The sequence below is a fragment of the Thunnus albacares genome, chromosome 8 (assembly GCF_914725855.1).
Source record: "Thunnus albacares chromosome 8, fThuAlb1.1, whole genome shotgun sequence".
NCBI lineage: Eukaryota > Metazoa > Chordata > Actinopteri > Scombriformes > Scombridae > Thunnus > Thunnus albacares.
The window spans coordinates 14,837,597-14,857,342 of record NC_058113.1 but is presented as its reverse complement, the minus strand read 5'-3'; the positions used below and the strand labels follow the sequence as shown (position 1 = coordinate 14,857,342).

At 45.6% G+C, this 19,746-nt stretch overlaps 1 protein-coding gene across 3 annotated transcripts; it reads right to left on the bottom strand.

The window, feature by feature from the left end:
* Window positions 1–246: 246 nt before the first annotated feature.
* arid1aa (AT rich interactive domain 1Aa (SWI-like)) lies at window positions 247–17,957 on the bottom strand. Of its 3 annotated transcripts, none has more exons than XM_044359209.1 (20): window positions 16,712–17,957; window positions 13,983–14,201; window positions 13,217–13,876; window positions 12,999–13,094; window positions 11,974–12,214; window positions 11,182–11,271; window positions 10,905–11,075; window positions 9,968–10,301; window positions 9,675–9,820; window positions 9,483–9,568; window positions 9,155–9,364; window positions 8,843–9,047; window positions 8,516–8,669; window positions 8,193–8,362; window positions 7,876–8,071; window positions 5,792–5,917; window positions 4,849–4,945; window positions 3,809–4,649; window positions 3,521–3,651; window positions 247–3,423 (listed from the first exon to the last, which is right to left on the bottom strand). In XM_044359209.1, exons 1-20 carry the CDS (start codon window positions 17,624–17,626, stop codon window positions 1,528–1,530), a joined length of 6,984 nt encoding a protein of 2,327 aa, XP_044215144.1. In that variant the 5' UTR covers window positions 17,627–17,957; the 3' UTR covers window positions 247–1,527. The 3 variants fall into 3 exon arrangements, with proteins under 3 accessions (XP_044215144.1, XP_044215145.1, XP_044215147.1); XM_044359210.1 differs by having other exon boundaries at window positions 8,193–8,356; XM_044359212.1 differs by having other exon boundaries at window positions 8,516–8,651.
* Between the last annotated feature and the right edge of the window lie 1,789 nt (window positions 17,958–19,746).

Below are 19,746 nucleotides of genomic sequence, written 5' to 3'. Positions count from 1 at the left end.
AACATTTACGCATTGTTTTACTGAAACATAGAAACTGTAATAAAGGTTTTTGCAAACACAATGAATTCCATATGAACATTAAGTCCACTGAATAGGACCATGTTTCCTTCAGGTTTCTTGAGGTGAAGATGCACATATCTCAGAAATTATGTTGAACCTAATCTTGTGAGAATTCACACGTTTGTTGATTTGTTTGTCCAGAAGAGATAATTATTCCAGAAGAACAAAACCATCAAACAGCTTACGAAGATTTAATGTACATTTATTCTTACCACGTGGAACATATAGTATAAAGATTTCATACTGAATAAATGATATTCATTGAGCCAAAAAAGGGAAAGGGAGGAATTTACATGTTGTCTTAGCTACATAGTCTGAAATACAAATATGCAGAATCCATGACTGGAGAAAAATTGTCAAATGTGTACTTCATCTAGTTTATTTTTGTTGTACCAGGAGATAACAGGTTTGAGCCGTGTCTGCCGTACTACGGAGCTGTGGAGCGACCAGAGGAGTGGGTCTAATCAGCAGGGACTGGAGGTCACAGACCAAACTCACATGTCAGCCTCCATCCCTCACCAATAACAAGTGTGAGAATAGTGACACAGACAGAGACAGACACAGAGAAAGGAAGTGTAATGTACAACATTATATATACACCACAGCAAAGCTGTATTTGAAGTTGAAAACCAGTCCTAAGAGGTGATTTCTTTTCATAAGGGTATTCATACAATCAAGGGATAAGAGGAGGTAAGGGTGTTGTAGGTTCTTGATACTTTGGGGAAGAAAGCCATTTTCTGTTTAACACCAAACTAAAATGACCTCAAAACTCTAGAAGAGCTGCATCGTCAGCTTCTGTGTGAAACGTGTGTTACAGAATGCTTACACTCAAGAGCAGTACGGTACAGAAAATGTCCTACAATCTACTGCACACTGCACAGGCCTCCCCGGTGAAGGTTACTATTGACAGCATTTAGTCTACTGTCGGGCTGACTGGTGATAATCCAACTACAGCAACTATAACCAGTAGGCCACTTGTCAGTCTGCTTCACCTCTGAACGTCAACCAGTTACAGACTCATTGTACCCTCCAGGGGAGAGCTAGGGCACACTGTGTCTCCCAAACTCACTGTAAACGAGACAGCAACTTTGGTTACAGTTTTTGTTTTTCAGCTATTTATTTATTTATTCATTTATTTATCTTTATTAAAAAGTACTTTCCCCCAAGTGCAGAACAGTCTCCCAACTGCGGTGCTCTGCTCTGTGTCATCCAGTTGGCATTCATGTTGCAAGTAGTGTCACTTTATGGGCATCTCTCTGGTTTGTAATCCACCACAGCTCTGCGATTACCCTCCTCGAGCAAGGACGGCCTGGGGAGGGCTCAGAGAATGGAATCCGAAGGATTTTCATAAATTAAAGACAGTCACTTGAACTTTCCTTGCCCTGTTGCACACACAAGCCAGGTTACCAGGGAAGAGGGGATGGGGATGAAACCCCTGAAAAGTGGAGCCACGGCTCCCTACAGCTGTCATGACTGGCCAATCAAAAAGAGTACATCACAGATAACATGAGAAACCAGCGAGTTCATTAGGGGAGACACTGAAAGGTCGAGGAGTCGGGACTCATGTAGTGTGAACTCTGAGTGGTTGTCCTCCACCTTGGCTAAGGCGTGCAGAGCCCGGGCAGCTCGCCGCATCATGTCCGGGCTTGTGGGCTCGAAGTGCATCCCCTGTAGGTGTAGTAGAGAGCTCTGGCTCTGCTGGAGCTGTGTGGCTGCGAGACTATCCTCCAGGAAGCCCAGCAAGTTGCCCACACTGCCCTTCTGAACAGCGATTGCTCGGGCTGCCATGGTATCACCCTGGGCGAGGTTGGCCAGTAGGACCACGGCCATCTCCCTGCAGACTGCAACCTTCCTGTCTCCGATTAGCCGTACGAGGTTCCCGTATAGCTTCTCCAACCGACTGAATGGTGGAGTGGCCAAGATGAGGTCCACATTGTTGTCTTGGATGCTTAGCTTGCTTAGCGTCTCCAGGACCAGTCTCTGAGGTGACAAAGCACTGTGGGGGCCCAGGGTGGGGAATGGGTCCTGGGCTTCTGCTGAGGGGCAGACAGCCCAGTGAAGGAGACCGTCCAACAGAGGCAAGCAGATGCTCTCAGGGTAGATGGAGAGGTCCAGTTGGCCTGAGATGTTCGCCAAAGTGACCAGTGTGTTCTCCCTCAGGAGCTCCAAGCAGTCCCACCACCATTCATCCCTTTGGCCCACTCCTTCATCTGAATCCTCGTCTTTCTCGTAGGTGAGTGGCGCCTGTTTGCGCTCAGGGTGCCTGTGGTGGAGCAGGATCAGGCGTCCCAGCAGAAGTAGCAGCCCTGGATGTTTGGACATCTCGTGGTCATTGCCTGGAACAAAGGAGAGACTGCGGACAATGTTGGAGATACAGATGCAGCGCCTGGCTAAAGAATCCTGCCAGTTGGCCAGAGCAATGAGCGGCCCTTCATCTTTACTGTGAGGCTCATCCTCCAGGATGGTGCTGGTCGGCTGTGCTTGCTGGGTTGAAGCACTGCCAAAGGAAGGAATGGGTCTGTTATTCTCCTGGTGACTTTTAGCACCTTTCTCAACTGTCTTTGTCTCAGAATCTGTTTTCCTCTTCTCCTCGGTGTCGGGTGAGGAGCTGGCCTTCTCTGACACGGCTGCTGTTGCTGCTGATTTCTCTGAGGAAGGTGTCTCTTTTGGCCCTTCTTCTTCATCCTGATTCTTCCTTTTCTCCTCCTCTGTTGGGAAACAATATTCCCGTAAATCTTCTTCTGGGACTCGTCTCCTCAGCAACATTGGGGGCACAGGTATTCGTTCTCGTGGTTCCAAGAAGTCCTTGTGGGGTTCGAAGTGGGTCTGAATGTGCTCTGTTGAGTCTCCCCCTCCAGCACTCCAATGCAGTAAACCACTGTCAAACTCCTGCAGTTTACCGTGATTATTGGCCTGGCCAGCCACAAATGGGTCTTTCTTTCGTACCACCTTTAAGGGAAACTTGTCAAACTTGCTGGCCTGTTTGGGTCTCTCATGGGCAGGTAAGGATTGCGATGAACCCGTCTGTTCAGATGAAGTGCCCTTGCTCTTCCTGTCTTCATCTTCTGCCTTTTCATCTCGACCCCGAGACTCAGAGCACTGCTCTTGGACTTCCTCCTCTTTCACGTGAGCTGGCCTCTCCGCTTCCCGTTCCTCCTCTTCCTCCTCATCATCTTCCTCCTGATCCATGTCCTCGGCCCGTGGTTCCTCTTCCTCCGTGCTGTCGAAGTCTCGTTTCAAGGCATCAGGATCAAGTAGTGTCCTCTGGCCAGGGTCCCCCACCTCATACTCCCGCAGGATGCCGAAGATTTCAATGAGGCAGCGTCTGAAATACTCAACCACCAACTCTAATAGGCCGGGCAACTAAAGAAAGAGCAGAAATATAGAAAATGTTAGACACGACCACCAAGCAGAGTGTGCCATTATAAACCATCATTAAGGGCACTTTGTTAAGTCTCACCGTGTTGAGATCAAAGGTGGAAATACTGCTGTCATCATACAGGAGAATGTTGATGGTATCTAAGGCCCACGTACTCTCAGCCAATAGACCAGACTTTAATGACATCATGACTCTCCAGGCCTCCGGTGTTCCTAAGACGTTAAGACAAAAAAAAATAAAATTCGTACCAAAGTATTCTCTGAGAAACAACTTAGAACTGAGGCCAATAGAGGTGGACTATGCAACACTAGGCAGTGCTGTCAATAATATAATAATAATGATTCTGATATTTCTGGTTTAGAGTCATACCAATATCTTTCACGGTGAGTCTCCGGCGTGGTTTCAGGACAGGATGGGTAGCTTCTACAGAGCCCAGGGGAAAAGGCATGTCTCGCCTTATTAGAGGTGACTGCACTGGAGGGGGCACTATGTGTGATGCAGGCACTGGAGGGCCAGCCTTCTGCATCTTCATTACTCCGTGCATATAGGGAGATTTACTGGGTGATGTCCTGCTTTCCAAGGGGCGGGGCATGGAGGCTGGGCTGGACACCTGTGGAATGTGGTTCTGCACACCCTGAGGGGGCTGGTAGTTGGACTGTACGGAACGAGGCATAGGTTGACCAGGCCCCGCTGGACCATAAGGAGGCTGCCGCGGGCCCATCTGACCTGCCCACTGGCCATCGTGATTCATGCGCTGCTCTGATGACATCATCTCCTCTGAGCGGTTCATGCCAGGGTAACTGGGTCCCTGGGGTGGGCCCCCAGGGCCACCCTGCCGGCTAGGGTAGTTCTGATAGTTCATGTCTCGCGGTCCCTGCCACATGCCTCCCTGAGGACCCTCCGGGCCTGACTGCATCATCTGAGGGGGCATGGTGGGCTGAGCATTGGGCCCTGTTGCTCCCTGCATCCGTTCACGACCAAAGGGGAAGGGGAACTGATTGCCTGGGCCAGGGGGACGGCGATCAGAGCCAGGGAAGGGCCCACTGCCGGCGTATTGATTGTATGACTCCTGCTGTCCTGAAGAGGGTGCAGAGGCGCCTCCTTGCTGTTGCTGCTGCGGTGGTTGTTGTCCACCAGGGAAGGGCCCACTGTACTCAGCCTCATGACGTTTTGATGGAGGGTAACCCCCTTCCACAGGACGCTTGTAACTCTACACATAAGAGTTCAGGAGAGATATTAAAATGAGTACATGGGTTCACAATAATGAAAAAAAACAAATCTACTATATGATAGCAGCTCTGTCAAAGAGAACAGAAATATACTAAAACAGTACAAAGTAAAACTCTGATGTTGTCTGATCCCAGTGTATTGAGAATAATGAATTATTGTAGTGCAGATTGATCATTTACCTGTTGTTGCTGCGGGTACATTCCAGGCTGCTGATTTGGGTAGGAGCCAGTAGGGGGCGTTCCCTGTCCAGGATACTGATTACCATAGGAATCAAGCCTGCAAACATTATGCCTCGTCAGTTTGACCATGAAAATATTGTGCATCTCTCACTTACCAGATTAAGTCTTGGTCCACTGTTACACATGTACAGACAGACATATAATCAGCATTATGGCGGGTTTTGATGAATTTACGACCAAAAAACGCTCAATCGATAAAAGACATCCAGTTGTAAGTATGTCTTTTTGTTTACAGCTTCACCTCAATTATATTATACTAAACCTCCATCATATCTGTGTCCATTGTACAAATATGGTTCATTATTTTCCCCCCAAACTTGTATTGAATACCAAGTACAAATGTGAATTTTGAAAATAAATACATTGCCCTTTTTGTGAATTGTACTACTTAATAGTTGGGAAACAATACCCGCCTCAGACAATTAAAATGGGATTTACATATTTCAAATTCAAAGTACACTTAAAGCAACACGACTCTGTCTGTGCTTACATCACTGCATCCACACGCAATAAGGCCAAACCAAAGAGCTGTGGAAATCATGTAAAATTTGGGGTAAATATTTTTATCCAAGCAGGATGGCAACAAAATTCCTGATGTGAACATGTTCTGATGAATATTAGTCAAAATAATAAAAATCAGAATAATTTTAACTAGATTTTGTCTACAACTGGATCAAATATGTAGTCTTTTAACACTGAAAAACTCTCATCTATTTCCTGCATTTCTGAACCTTCTAAGACTCGCACATTATTTAAAATATATTCCAACACACGTTAGGACTCACAAAAGCAATACAATTGTTTCATATGAAGAATGATCAGTTTCCAGTGACAGGAGCTTTAAGCCTAAGAAGCTTGGCAAATAAGTGCTATGTGAACTGACCGTGGCTGCTGTGGTGGGAAGCGATTTGGCGAATACATCCCCGTGTCGGCATTGGCAGGCATCATAGGGTTTGGCTGAGGAGCACCGGATCCCATGTTGCCTTCTGGGCCCATTCCTTGCTCCGATCTGGGAAAATCAGAACAATACACAGGATATGTTTTCACACACAGACATAAAAATGATGCAAAAGCTCATCAAAAAAGGATGATGTATTAAGATTACAACTTGAACACAAATACTTGGGATGTCAGTTTAATGTCAGCTACTTGCCAAAATACCCTGTGACTGCTACCAGTCATGTACAAGCAGGCAACTTCTTTTTTTTTTTAAAAAAAGGACCTATTTAAGACATTGAGTTTCATAATGTAATAGTAGCACAAGAGACTTAAAAAATGTAAGAAATTGCCAAACAAAATTAGTGCTATTAGTGGCACTCAGAAAAACATCAGGCAGAGTATTATTGGGAGCCATGTTGGTGTCAGCACTGTTTGTACAAGAACTGGCCAGTGAGAAGAAAACTACTTAACAAACGATCCATAACTTAAGATGTAGCCACTGTTGCAGGTTCTGTTTCTACTATACTCTGTCTGCTTTTGGGGCGAGTTTCTCAACCTAAATTTCGACACTGCTCAGGAGTTGGTACCAAATCCAAGTTCCAGGTACTCTCAGGGGGAAGGAATGCAACAGCTGGTTTGCAACATGACAAACACTGCAATTAATAATGCAGGACAAGTGTTTAGATATAAGCGTGTATTCTGATTCACAATATCTGCCGCCTGTTTTGCTGCCTTGTTTCACATTTGCCTGAGAAAACTGTAGCTTGTGTGCACAGTGTTGCAATTCCCAGTAACATTTCAGTAGCGTTGATATTTTCTAAATCATGTAACATTTCTAGTAGTGAGCCATTTTTCCCACAAAGTAGCAGAACAGTGCAAGAACGCTGCTTTGCTATATTTTATTTATAGGATATATTATATTTTATTTATATATTTATTTAGAAAAACCCTTAGAAATGGCAGTTGGTTCTCCACCAGACTTTTCATCATCACCCGTCCATCTACAAATTCAGGAGAGAATCAAGCAGCGGGCTGTTTTAACAACTGTGTGGAGCAGAGAGCTATCCGGACCAGCAGCCGCCTTCTCTGACGGATGTACCCAGCACTGGAGACCTGGTAAGCAGGGTGGGAGCTGGTCTGAAGCCGGTCTTTTGTTCTCTCTCTGTTCCGTTCTGTCAACCTCTTACTGTGGGAGGAGCTCTTCTAGTAATTTAACAATACTGATGTTTACCAGTCATCACATCTAGATGTAAAATAAAATCTGTATTAGCATCACTTTTTCCATCGTTGTCTGCCCCACAACTGACCCGCTCTCGTCACACTCACCTACCAAACAGCGCACAAAGATGAATATCTGAAAAGTTCTAGTTTGAAAAACTGGAAACACAAGGCAGAACTTAGAACAAGATCTAACGAGTTCTTACAAGTACAGTCAAATATTTTGTCCTGAATTTTCAATCTAGACCAGAAGTTTTAATTTTAAAACTTTTTTTGTTAATCGTGACCCTTCTGTTGTCACAAAGACAAGTTATCTTATGTCAGTGGGCAACATTGTTTTTAATTAAATGAATAAATAAATAAATGCACAGCCATGTGCATGAATAAGAAATTATTTTTGACTGACTATTGTTTTGACTATGACTGTTTTTTAACTCACAGGATGGGCAGAGACAACACCAGTCACACGTGCACCACAGTCCAACCACATCTTCCTTTTTAAAAGTTGCACCTTTTTGAGATGTTCAACTGAATTTGAAGATTGTATTTTGTTCCTGTTTCCGCATCAAACCCATGACAGTAGATTGTAGAAAGCATAATTTAAGCTAAGTGTGTAAGAAGTCCATCCACCCTCTCTTAAAATTTGATCAAATGTAAACAATTTCAGTCCTGAAAATGATTTAGCAGACATACTTTTTCTGACCTGTATCGGGACTTTGAGGTTTGACAGATCATAAAGATAGCTGCTGATTATGATCAGTAGTGTTCAATGACCTTGAAAAACACCATCTACCATTCAATAATTCTTACCTCCTGTCGTAGCCTGGTCCGTAAGGATACTGCTGTCTGGGCCCCATTGGCATCGTGCCTATGGCCCCAGGCGGTCCTCTGTTGAATGGAGGCTGCTGCTGCTGCTGCTGCTGTTGTTGTTGTGGCGGTTGCTGCTGCTGTTGGTCACCCACCCCGCTGTTAGGGCCCTGGTTGGCAGGTAGAAACTGCTCCCCAACTGGAAATGGATTCAGAAATAAAATAAAGTCCATTTAGAACTAATTAACTGAGCAGTTAATAAAGGACGTCCTTGTTTCTAGGATAACGTAGTTGAGCTTTTGTCCATTCAGTGTGCCCACCTTTCCGCATGTTACCAAATGGGTCCTTGTTGGGTTCGTAGGTGCCCATGCGCCCTTGCATGTCTGGGGTGTTCATGCCAGACTGATAGGCGGAGTTGGGTGTCATGTTCTTCCTGGGGAAAGCGGGGTCACTACCTTCAGAGAAGGGGTCCTGCAGGTTAACGCTGCTCCTAGAAGAGAAGCAAAGGGGGGCAGGGGAAATAAGGAGATAAATGGGAGAGACAGAAGAAAATGCAAAAAGAAATTAGTTTCTCGAATTGTAATGTCTTTGAGAAGCTACAATCAATTGGTAAAATTTTGCAGAGGTGTTAAACGAGAGTCACCTAGACCCTGGTGGCATGGGGGGCATCTGGGTGTGAGGAGTGGAGGCCGGAGTAGGAGGTTTTAAGTCTCCTCCCTCAGCCATGGAGCTGCTGGTGGACTGGGGTGTCTGGGGACCCTGCAGAGAGCCTGACCCAGCTGTGGAGCAGAGGGACGCTTCAGTTTGAAATAAGAGAAGAACAGACAGAGATGGTACATGACATTAATGACAAAGAAACACAGCGAGTTCAGTATTTTTGTTGGTTTTGAAGTGCATGGATGTGGGCTTCTGAATCAGAACTGGACTGAAACGTGTTTGTTTGAAAAGATTGCATGAGTATGGCTCTTACCTGGAGAGGGTGGCTGGACCTTAGCAGCTTGGTTCTTTTTGTTGTCTGTAAAAATCTCAGGAGGAGGGTCCTCACCGCGCTCGATTTTGCACTCAAAGGCGTACAAACACTGGATGTACTGCTTCTTCAAAGAACTGGCAGCACTGCTGGATGTACCCACATTCAGGCTAGTGGCCAGATCACGCCACTTCTTATTCTTATTCACCTGAGAGACGCACAATGAGGCAATTAGAAAACCGATTCAATAAAGGGGCAAGAAATAAATGTAATTTGCAGTAATAATGCAGTATTGTTTAGAAATGCCATATTAACCTGTGTCATGCCTCCGATCTCTTTAACCGACATATACAGCCGGAAGAGGTCGAGGGGTTTGCGTCCTACAGCAGGAAGGTTGGTCATGCCCATGGCTTTCTCTTCAATGAAGGCCAAATAACGGTCCACCCACATCTTCCTGTCCGGCTCAGGGCCTAACTCATACAGGCGCATTATCTTTTCATTGGTTGTGGTCGAAGAATTGGACTTCTGTTTTGTACAAGAGAAATGAGAGTCCAACTTTGAAACATGGGAAAAATTTTTGCATGTTTGTGATGTTTAGACTTTGAAAAATACGTTTATTACAACATATAGTAGTCAAAGTTACCTTAGATTTGGGCTCTGGTTTGGGTGTTCCACCCCCATCTACTTTGTTATTCATCTTATTGTTCATCTCTGGACTCGGGGCCATACCTAGACACACAAGCATAGAGATTAGAATAAAATCATTTCTCGAGCTGTGAAATAGCCACATTAAAGAAACACTAAAGCTAGGTGTAGTCATCTCTGTACAACTTACCACTTGAGTTATTGGCCATATTTGGACCCATGGGATAAGGTGATCCACCTTGAGTGTTCATCATTCCAGGCATGTTGTTCATAGGAGGGCCATAGGGTGGGCCAGAGCCCATCATGCTTGGAGACATGTTGGGGTAACCAGGCATCCTGGATGGAGGAAAACATGAAGAGCATAAATGAGCGTCTAGTATTCACAAGTGACAAAGTATGGCACTGCCATCTCATATTTAAGCCCAAGTGAGAAGCCAATGAGAAGTCTTGCAAGGTGAATAAGAGGATCCATCATAAACCAACCTGTTGTGCATGGAATTAGTGGCAGGGTGCTGCATGGCTGCGGGGTCCTGGGGCTTCCTGTTCATGCCTGGAGGAGGACACATCCCTGAGCCTACCTGGGGTGGCATATTGCCCATGTTAGGAGGCATATTAGGGGTCATGTTGGGACCCATGTTGGGGCCCATATTGGGGCCATAGGGACGTGCCCCCATTTGATTCGGAGGCATTCTTCCTGGAGGCATGCCAGCATATGGTGGCCCCCCACCCTGGCCTGCCATGGGGTTCATTGGGCCCATGCCTGGCCCGGGGTAGTTGGCATTGGGCATGTTGCCATAGCCAGGTTGCCGAGGATAACCTGAGGATGATATTATATCAACAAATTATCAAAAAAAAATAAAAAATAAAAAATAAAAAAAAAATCAGTAATCACTTGGCTATAACTATACACTAGTCTGGAAAAATCCTCATTGCAACATATTATTTGTGAGTTCAAAAGTAAAAGCATTTTGTTATAACTATAACAGTCTTTTTGTTAAAAGCTGTGTGAGAGGCAGACTTTTCCCCTACAGTGTGCTAGCAGTGAGAGCTATGCACCCTGAGCAACAAGCCTTCGTCACAGTCTCAGCTCTACTGACAGGAGGCTCTGCTACATCAGCTGACTCTCTGCTTCACAGCTATTAATAGCAGCAACAGAGTCAGAGGGAGGGACCAGCGGTAGCATGGTATTCCTATGAGGCTAGGAGATATATTCCATAGGTCTGTCTAATGGGAAATGTACATGAGAAAACTTCATAAATAGATAGTGAATCAAGAAAACTTTTATAAATCAAACCTGAAAGCTCAAAAATATCCACCATTACAATGAATCTTTTTACAAAATCACAACAGAATTTCCAGACAGAACAAAGTTCTCTCATCAAGTCAAACACCAACAGTGCCAACCCACAACTACACACACCTTGAGGGCCATATTGTCCTCCCTGCTGTCCGTAGCCACCCATGGAGTTGTTCTGCTGATATTGGCCCATCCCAGGATGCATCTGTCCCCCTGAGGACTGGCGTGGTGACAGTGCAGAGGCTGACTGAGGGGAGCCATACGGGGGCATCTGAGGGTTTCTCTGCATAAACCCTGAAACAAGGTGAGAGAGGGAGACGGTGCTCAGACTCAGATGCTACAGCAAACAGTCTTGACGTGTTAATCTCTATGAACACTTTGCTTTTAGGCTGCAGCATACCTCTGTCCTGGGCCATAGGAGACTGACTCATTGCAGGGTGTAGGCTCCCATCTGACTGCACACTCGATGGCCTAGGAGGCATCTGGGTCCCTACAGATGAGTATTCAAGTCAAGTTAGTGTCAAGGTACAATAGTGATATATCATGACTGGGTGAAGTATTGATTAGTTTGAAAGAAGAGTCGTGCTTTTAGCTACTGTGGTTAAACCATTTAAGGCCTAAGAATTTCCATTTTCAACTGAATGATCAACAAAGTTGAACCCAGAATATCAAAGAATCCTACCAGGTCTTTGACAGGTAGAAAATATTAAGAAGTCCTTTCTTAAGATGTATTTTGCTGACAAAACTAGAAAACGTGGCTAGCAAAAATACATCCTGCCTAACATAAAACCATGTTACAATGTCAAAACTTTTGTAAGATACAATTTGAGAAAGAAATAAGTCATAAGAAAGTGTTGAAACAAGAAAAAACAAAATATACTGTATAAATAGTATCTGCTCGATGTGGAACTATGTTTTTTCTAGGGTTACAGCTACTTATGAGAGAATTTAAAATCAGGGCAATGTGGTTTCAGTTAAGAATTTAAGTTGATTTGTGGTTTGTTTTCCTTGTAATACAATAATCAATGCAAGAAAATTGTCATGACAAAAAGCAAAAATAATATGGCAAAATACTGAAAAAACATCAAATGATTGAAGAAATAATGGTCAGTAGTTTGACATTATGGTGCCTAAATTACAAAGTTTGTTACTGATCTTATGTTTCATTTCAGCGTGTGAGGGATCGGCCCACCTGGCATGTTGGCGGGTGACAGCGGTCCTGTGCGGGGCGTGCTGGCGCTGGCAGGGGAGCCAGCTGGGGAAGGCGAAGGCCCTCGGATGCCTGGCAGGTGGGGAGAGGTGTGAGGGGAGAAGGGCGACTGAGCCGGGTTGCTCTGCTCGCCCTGGCTGCTCGACACACCTGGCGTGCTCACACCAGGACTCAGGGCACCCTCTGCACCTGTGGGCAGGTCATCGATGGACCCTGACAGGTCCTGAAAACACATACAAGAAGAGCAAAGGCAGAGTTAACAGACACAATTTTTTTTTTTAATGAAAAATAGAAAAAAAGACAATTTGTGACTTCAGAAGAATCAGCTCTAGTACAGCATTTACATTTAAAAACAGATTAATTATACATTTTTCGGTTTTTATTATCATTGTTTAATTCATATACTGGCTGTAGTATTAGCATGTTGCAATACCCACGCTGGTGTTTAGATATGAGTGGCACACATACTGATACTACACACACACAGACCCAGAGGCCTTTGTCCTTATTTATCTTTTTCAAAGAAAAAAAAAAAAAAGGAGTGCGCATTAGTGCTGGGGGTTGCCATGGTTACCAGGGTTTGTAGGATGCCAGCTGAGTCAGCATGTAGCAGCAGCCTTGCCATGTGATTTTAATACATAAACAAACTCCCTTGTATTCATCTCAGATGTACTGATTTACACAGCAGCTTTTCCACAAGCATCAGCCACACAGCTGTCTTAACAGCCACTAATGTACAGCAGCACATTAAGTCGAAAGTCGTCAAGGGACAGAAAGCACGGCAGCCACGGTACAAGCTTTTACAACATTAATAACTGGCACTCAAAGCAGCACAAAAGGGATTTCTAAATGCAATGAGCCTCATATTTTTTGATAAGCAGTAAAATAAATATGTCCTGTAATAAAAACCTCAAGGTACAAATAGAAACTACATTGGGGAGAAAGCGAAAACACAGAGTAAAAAAGGCTTTCCGTGTTCCAGCAGTGATATAACAAGCATAACTGACCGGAAGGCTGGAGGGGCGGCCTTGGCTGTCCTCTGGGCCACTTTTAGGCTGAGTGGATGGCGGGGCGTTGGACTGAAAAGAGTCCTGGGATACCTCCTAAAAGACAACAGAACACAAGCTTAAGTGTGCTGCCAGAGATACAGGGAAGCACGCATGTGAGTACACACAGAGAAAGATAATTAAGTGTGATGAATATGATCCCAGACTGAGGGTGGTACCTGCTGTTGTGGAGGAGGAGGAAAGCGCTGATAAGGTGACTGTTGTGTTTGCTGCTGCTGCTGCTGCTGCTGCTGCTGCTGTTGCTGCTGCTGCTGCTGCTGCTGCTGCTGCTGCTGAGGGTTCTGCGGGTACGCTGCCGGCTGGCCCTGTGGGTGCTGGCTGTGTCCCGGTGGCTGCTGTGGAGGTTGGGACTGTGCCTGCTGTTGCTGTGAGGGGGGCTGTTGAGGCCCCTGTGTGGATCCTGGGTAGTTAGACTGGCCCTGTGATCCAGGGGGAGCCTGGGAACTTGGCGGCGGGGCCTGACTGGGAGGGCCCTGCTGCTGGGCGTAGGGAGACTGGCCAGACTGTGGGGCTGAGGTTTGGGAATAAGGAGGCTGAGGCTGTGGGGGCCCTTGGGATGGGCCTGGCAGTGGCCCCTGGGACTGTGGGGGCATGTGGGGCTGCTGATAGGGGGCTCCTCCTTGCGTGTGTGGGGCAGAAGTCTGCGGTGGGTGAGGCTGCCCTGGGTAAGGTGTCTGGCCACCCGGTTGTCCTGCTGGGGGCTGAGAGTAGGGGGTTTGCTGCTGGCCTGGGTGAGGAGCTTGACCAGGCTGTCCGTAATACGGTGTCTGGCCCTGAGAGCCATATCCTCCTGGTCCCTGCTGTCCATAAGATCCCATCTAGACAGAATACACAAGCACTTTGAACACAACTGAAAAAAAGCACTGATAGAGGATGAAATGCATAAACTGAGTAGTAATTTATGAATATTATGCTGTGATGTACCTGTGGACCATACGGCATGCCACCCATGCCTCCAGGAGTGCGTCCTTGCATTCCCACTGGGTATCGCTGGGGAGTCGGAGGGCCATATCCCTGGCCAGGGTAACCGGGCCCCTGCTGCGGACCTGTGGGAGGCCCTTGCTGCGATTGCTGACCATAAGGACTGCCTGCTCCATATGGTTGACCTCTCATTTTTACCATTGGGTCCATGGGACCAGGTGGCTGAACAAAGTGAAAAACACAAATAATACACCAATTAAACAACCAAATAACACATGTGAAATGTGGATAATTACAAATGGTGTGATTAACATCTTTACTTGATCTTATATAATTTAAGTCCATAAAATGCTTGGCTGCAGTGTTAAACTTCTGCAAAGCTAAAAGTGTAAAACAAACTTCAGTGAATGAGGAAATTGTGTTTTTTCACCTTGTTTCCCACGGTCATTACTCTGATTTTTTTCACCTCACTTTGCCATAGTTTCGGAAGTCAACAGAGCTATATATATCTACTTTCAAATGGAGGGCAGTCTGCCCAATCTTAAACATATCCCAGCTGTGCTCCTGTTTTGAGCCTGGTCCAAGTAGATTTTTTTTCTCCCGGAGAAGGCAGTTTGGCTCTGGATGAATGACACCAGAAATGAAGGAAGTACTTTCACAACAGCCAGAGAGAGTGAAAAATGTACAAGAGCCTACTGGTCTATATATCCCAACAGTTATTACAACCAATCTTCAGATACTATGTCTAAATCCAAAAATGTCTCCAACTTAATGTTGCGTTACGCTCATACCTTACATTTAGAATACAATTATTCCCCTCACCTCCATCAAAACTATTTGGCACTAAAATATCAGGAATTGTATGATAATTTCAACAAAAGTATCCCCTTTCATTACATCAAGTGAATTCCCAGATGTGCACTTTGCTGGGAAAGAGCCTCCTCAGCTTAACAGTCTTTCACAAATAGCATGCAAAATGCCTTACATGACATTTTGCAGATCCAGGATAATTAAGTGAAATAAATAAGAGCAGCACATGGCTAATCTGCATAAGACAGAGAGGAAACTCCCTTGGTGGGTGAGAGATGGTGGACTGCCTTCTGATTGGCTTGGGGGGAGGATTGGGGGGGAATTCTTTGCAGTCACACAGTCAAAACTTGTGTGGCATGCCAGACACAGAATCAACACCGCACACATCCTCACACGCTGAGCTCAAATTTGTCTTTTGCTGCTGTGTAACAAGTTAAAAAATAGAACAGAGTGTCTATGAGTCTGTATTTCTTTTATCTAAGGAATATCAAGGGTAACAAATTAGGTGGTATGTAAATCTAGATAATTAATAGGACAGCAGATGTAGTAAACACTGTTGTTGTGAACATTAATTATAATGCTGTTAATGTGTTTTGGATTAGATAAAAACAACACATGGCACTTGAGCTGTCATATACAATTATACAGACTGCGGTTATCATGGAGATACATTTTTTAAATCATCAAGCTACAGTTATCATGGAGGTACATTTTTTAAATCATCAAGCTACAAAGTATGAGAAAGGCCTGGTTCTGGCAGTAATTTAACCCATGTTGCATATATGCTAAAACACACAGCTGGTAATTTGAGTCCCCCCCCTCCCCTCAGTATAGACAATATTAAATAAATTACAAAACCACACATTATCCAAGTATGTCCCAGTATCTCCAACACTATATGTTGAGTTGGTGGAGAAAACTGGAGCAGAAAAGAGGAGTGAAGCGAGCAGCAATACCTCTGGTGACCCTGTGATGAGTTAATGCTGTGTGTTCTTATCAGCAACTGTTGCCTTGCATCACATGTAATTATAAATGGCCATGAGCAGCGGATGAGGAGCCAATCAGATTTCAGCTAGCATGTCAACCCAAGACCAACTATCTCCTGGCTTTGACAGCAGGATTTTTACCTCCACAATTCAAATCCCAGTGCAAACTGCAATCTGCGGGCTGCAGCCACTCACTCATATGGCCGAGCTGACTTGTTTACAGGCAGCATGTGTGGGGGAAGCCCAGCAGCCTTTTTAGCAAAAGGGTTCTCATTTAAGCATTATATGATCAAAATGTAATCTTTTACGTCCTTACATTACATCTTATGGTATTTTAAACTGGAGGGATATAAGAGAATTAACTAACCGTGAGGCTAATTCGGCATGCAACACATCCCTTCCCGTCATAGCCACACAATTATAGCTTATCGGGCAAGAAAACAATACAACGTGAACGTATAAGCGACTATCACAAGCTAATGTGTGAGAACATGCCGCCTTTTATATACTGTTATTTATACATAGAAACAGAATACAGTGTAAATTTAACGTTTAAAACGTGTAGGAAAGCTATCGGGAGTGAAAAATGAGCCGTTGCTCGTCGGTGTGCATTTTCGCCCCGTTTTTCAAAGTCGGGCCTTCTTGGCTCTCCCTGAACGTCCTTAACGTTAACGTCGTTTCAACAACTTCCATCTTCAAACGGCTCTCATGTGTCGCTACACGCCTCCATAAATATGTTGAAAACGGCCGTTATTTAACGGTTAAGTGTAAAAGGAAGACAGAAAAACACACATACACACGAGAGGCAGCCATTTTAGAGTCTTTGCGAACTACTAGCAGACAATGGCTGGCCTGCTTCGTTGTGAAGTAGCTAGGAGGAGGGAAGGAGACGTGAGAAAAGCCCACATGATGCTCCTGTTATAAAGTGATTTTTACCTGGTTTCTAACTAGCGGCTGCCCGGCACCTCCCGGGCTCATAGGCGACGGGTGATGGCTTCTTTGTTGCCAGCCCGGATTGCTCCCTCCATACTGGCCGCTGCTACCCATGTCTTTACTGGCTCCCTCTTGGTTGCTGTAGTCGCCGGACGGGTAGTTTGGATATCCCCGCGTCGAGCTGGGGGAGGTGAGGAGCTTGTTGAGTGTCGGCGTGGATGTAGGTTGAGGGTTTCCAATGTTATATCTCTGGTTACTGTAAGATCCAGCCATCGCCGTGGGTCCTCCCGCCGCCGCCGGTGGTGGTGGCTGCTGCTGCTGCTTAGCAGGCTGCCCCCCAGCTGTCGGCGCCGGGGTACTGCGAGGGGAGTTCATGGCGTATGTTTGCCCGGGATAGGGAGTCCTGTTCGGGAATGGGTTGTAATTGTTAAACTGGTGGTTTGAAAAGCCATGTTCGTGTGAGTTAGGTTGATACGGGTCCATCATGTTGCTCGACTGCACGGCCGGACCCGCAGCAGCTGCCATGCCAGGGCTTTGTTGTCCGCCATGTTGATGAAAAGGGGCCCGACCGTAGTGCTGGCTGTATCCGTACGAAGGTGGAGGGAAAGCGGGGCCGTGGTGGTGCACCAACCCGGGGTGGTTATTCCCCTCCGGTCCGACAGAGTCATTCTGGTTATTATTGTTAGCCCTGGGCGGGTTCCCATTCCCGTTCTTCATCTCAGGCTCCCCTCCTCCCCCTGCATTTCCACCGTCGGTCCCGTCCTGCGGCTCCCCCCGGCCCGGCGACCCGCTGTCCAAACCGGGCTGCTTTTTGTCCGCCTGCTTCTCCCCCGGTACCGACTCCTCCTTGGGGTCTCGATCCGGCTTTTTGAGTTCGGAAGGCGGGCTAGTGTTAAGAGTGGCGACCTGAGCGGCCATGATATTACCCCCCCCCACCTCCTCTCTCCCTCTCTCGGCGAGTCAGTCACAATCAAAAGCTAGCATTGAATATAAATAATTGTTTATAACCATTTATCCTTGTGCCGATTCATTCCCACCCCCTCAAACCGGACCGAACCCGGCTGCCATCCCCCCGGTTCCGGTTCCGTAAATGGGTTAGAGAGATGATGGAGGCTCCATACAATGCGTAAAAAAAGCGACAGAAATTGTTGTGGGAGTTGTGTTAGTGAGCCCGGGTAGAGGCAGGGAGCGAGCCCAACCAACACGAGGCTCCGCTAGATACAGCCATTTTACTGAGCCGCACAGATGGCCGCAAAGCATGGACCGGATCCCCTTCACAACACGGACTGGATTCTTCTATCTTACAACATCACATTGTCTTTTTTCCCCCTATAGGTGGAATATTTTCTCCACACGAGGAGTCTAATGTTCACACAACTCATAAATGTTGTGTTACCAACATATCAAAACAATGCATTTATAAATAAATAAACCACCCAAGAGGATGTGCATTATAAAAAAATATATGCATGGTGAATTTATTGAGTGAGCTGTGCAAAAGGGAAACCAATTAATTCATGAAATATATAAATTTCAAAGTGTCTGTGTGCACACATGTGTAAAGAGCTGTGCAGCGCACATTGCAAGATGAGAATTAAATGAAAGAGAGGGGAGGGAGGGGGACTATTTGCTGTCTGAGTTCATTTAGCTTGACTTGCCACACACTTAATTGGAGAGAAAAAACAGAATAAAAGAACACTAAAAGCCATATCTATGAATGCATCCAGCTAAAAAAAAATGACCTGGTGCATTAAGTTATTTCCCACCAGTGATTCTCAGAGGTATTTAGGCAAGCAAAGGCAACACACACACAGGTTTTTCCAGAGCAGAAGGAGGAAGCCTTGCAGCAAACGAGACTACCAATGCACATTCCCTCTTATTCCCTCCCCTCTGCCTGCCTGCCTGCCTGCTCTCCTCTACCACCCCCTCTCCTCTCTGTCTGTCTCTCACTCCAGCAGAAACACTCCTCGGCTGAGTGTGGGGGGATGGGCGCAGGCTCCAGCTCTCTCACCCTATAACATTGAACTACGCTGTACAAAAAAAAAAAAAAGAAAAGAAACAAAACAAAACAAAAAAAACCCCAGACTTTATCTACCAGACAGAGGATGCATGGATAGTTTCAAAGTCTCACAACAATTAGGAAAATGGAGCATTTGTCCCCTCCCTTCAGTCAAATGAAGCAGACATTTTTGGCATCCGCAAAACGCTCAGGGTGTGTGCACAGCATTGAGCAGGGGTGGGATGGTAATGAGAAGTGTGTGTGTGTGTGTGTGTGTGTGCAATACAGAGTTTTTTTTATTATTTAAAAGGGTGAAATGCAAAGGCATAGAAAGGTTTATGAGGCGTTTAATAGTTCTGGGTGTTTATTTCAAATTTAGAGCGCAAGTGGTGCGAAATCTGTCTTTCGGTTTCTTTTCTCACTCTTGATACACACACACTCTCTCTCTCTCTCACACACACACACACACACACAGAAACTGTCTCTCTTCTCTCTCCAATACACGCACACACACACACACACACACACATGCACACACATCTACCTCTAGGGGGCTTATAGAGAGAGGGGGGGAGGCAGGAAGTACCAGTGAGAAGTCATACTTGATCACATGTACAAACATCGGATCACAATTTAACATTCTGCCTGACACACCCCCCTAATGCACGGAGAGCTCAGAGAGGTTTGCGAGGCAAGAAGCTGTCCACATATAATTTCACAGCCACATCATAACACTCAGGTTTAATGTCATTTCCCACATCAGTGCGAGCTCGCAAAGTGGATCACCAATTATTTTAGTCTGGCACGAGAAGCGCACGCACGCACACGAAGCCTCAATTTTAAAATGTGTGTTCTGTGCGTGTGCGTGTGTGTGTGTGTGTGTGTAGTCATTATTTGCTTTGGATTTAAAAAGCAGACGATTTAAACTGGGTTTCACTGTAAAGAAAGGAAGACAATAACAGCAGTAGAAATGAGTGATCTCCAAAGTAGAGAGAGAGTTTTAGTTGCTTTTAGAAAAAGACAGAGGGTCTTCCATCCC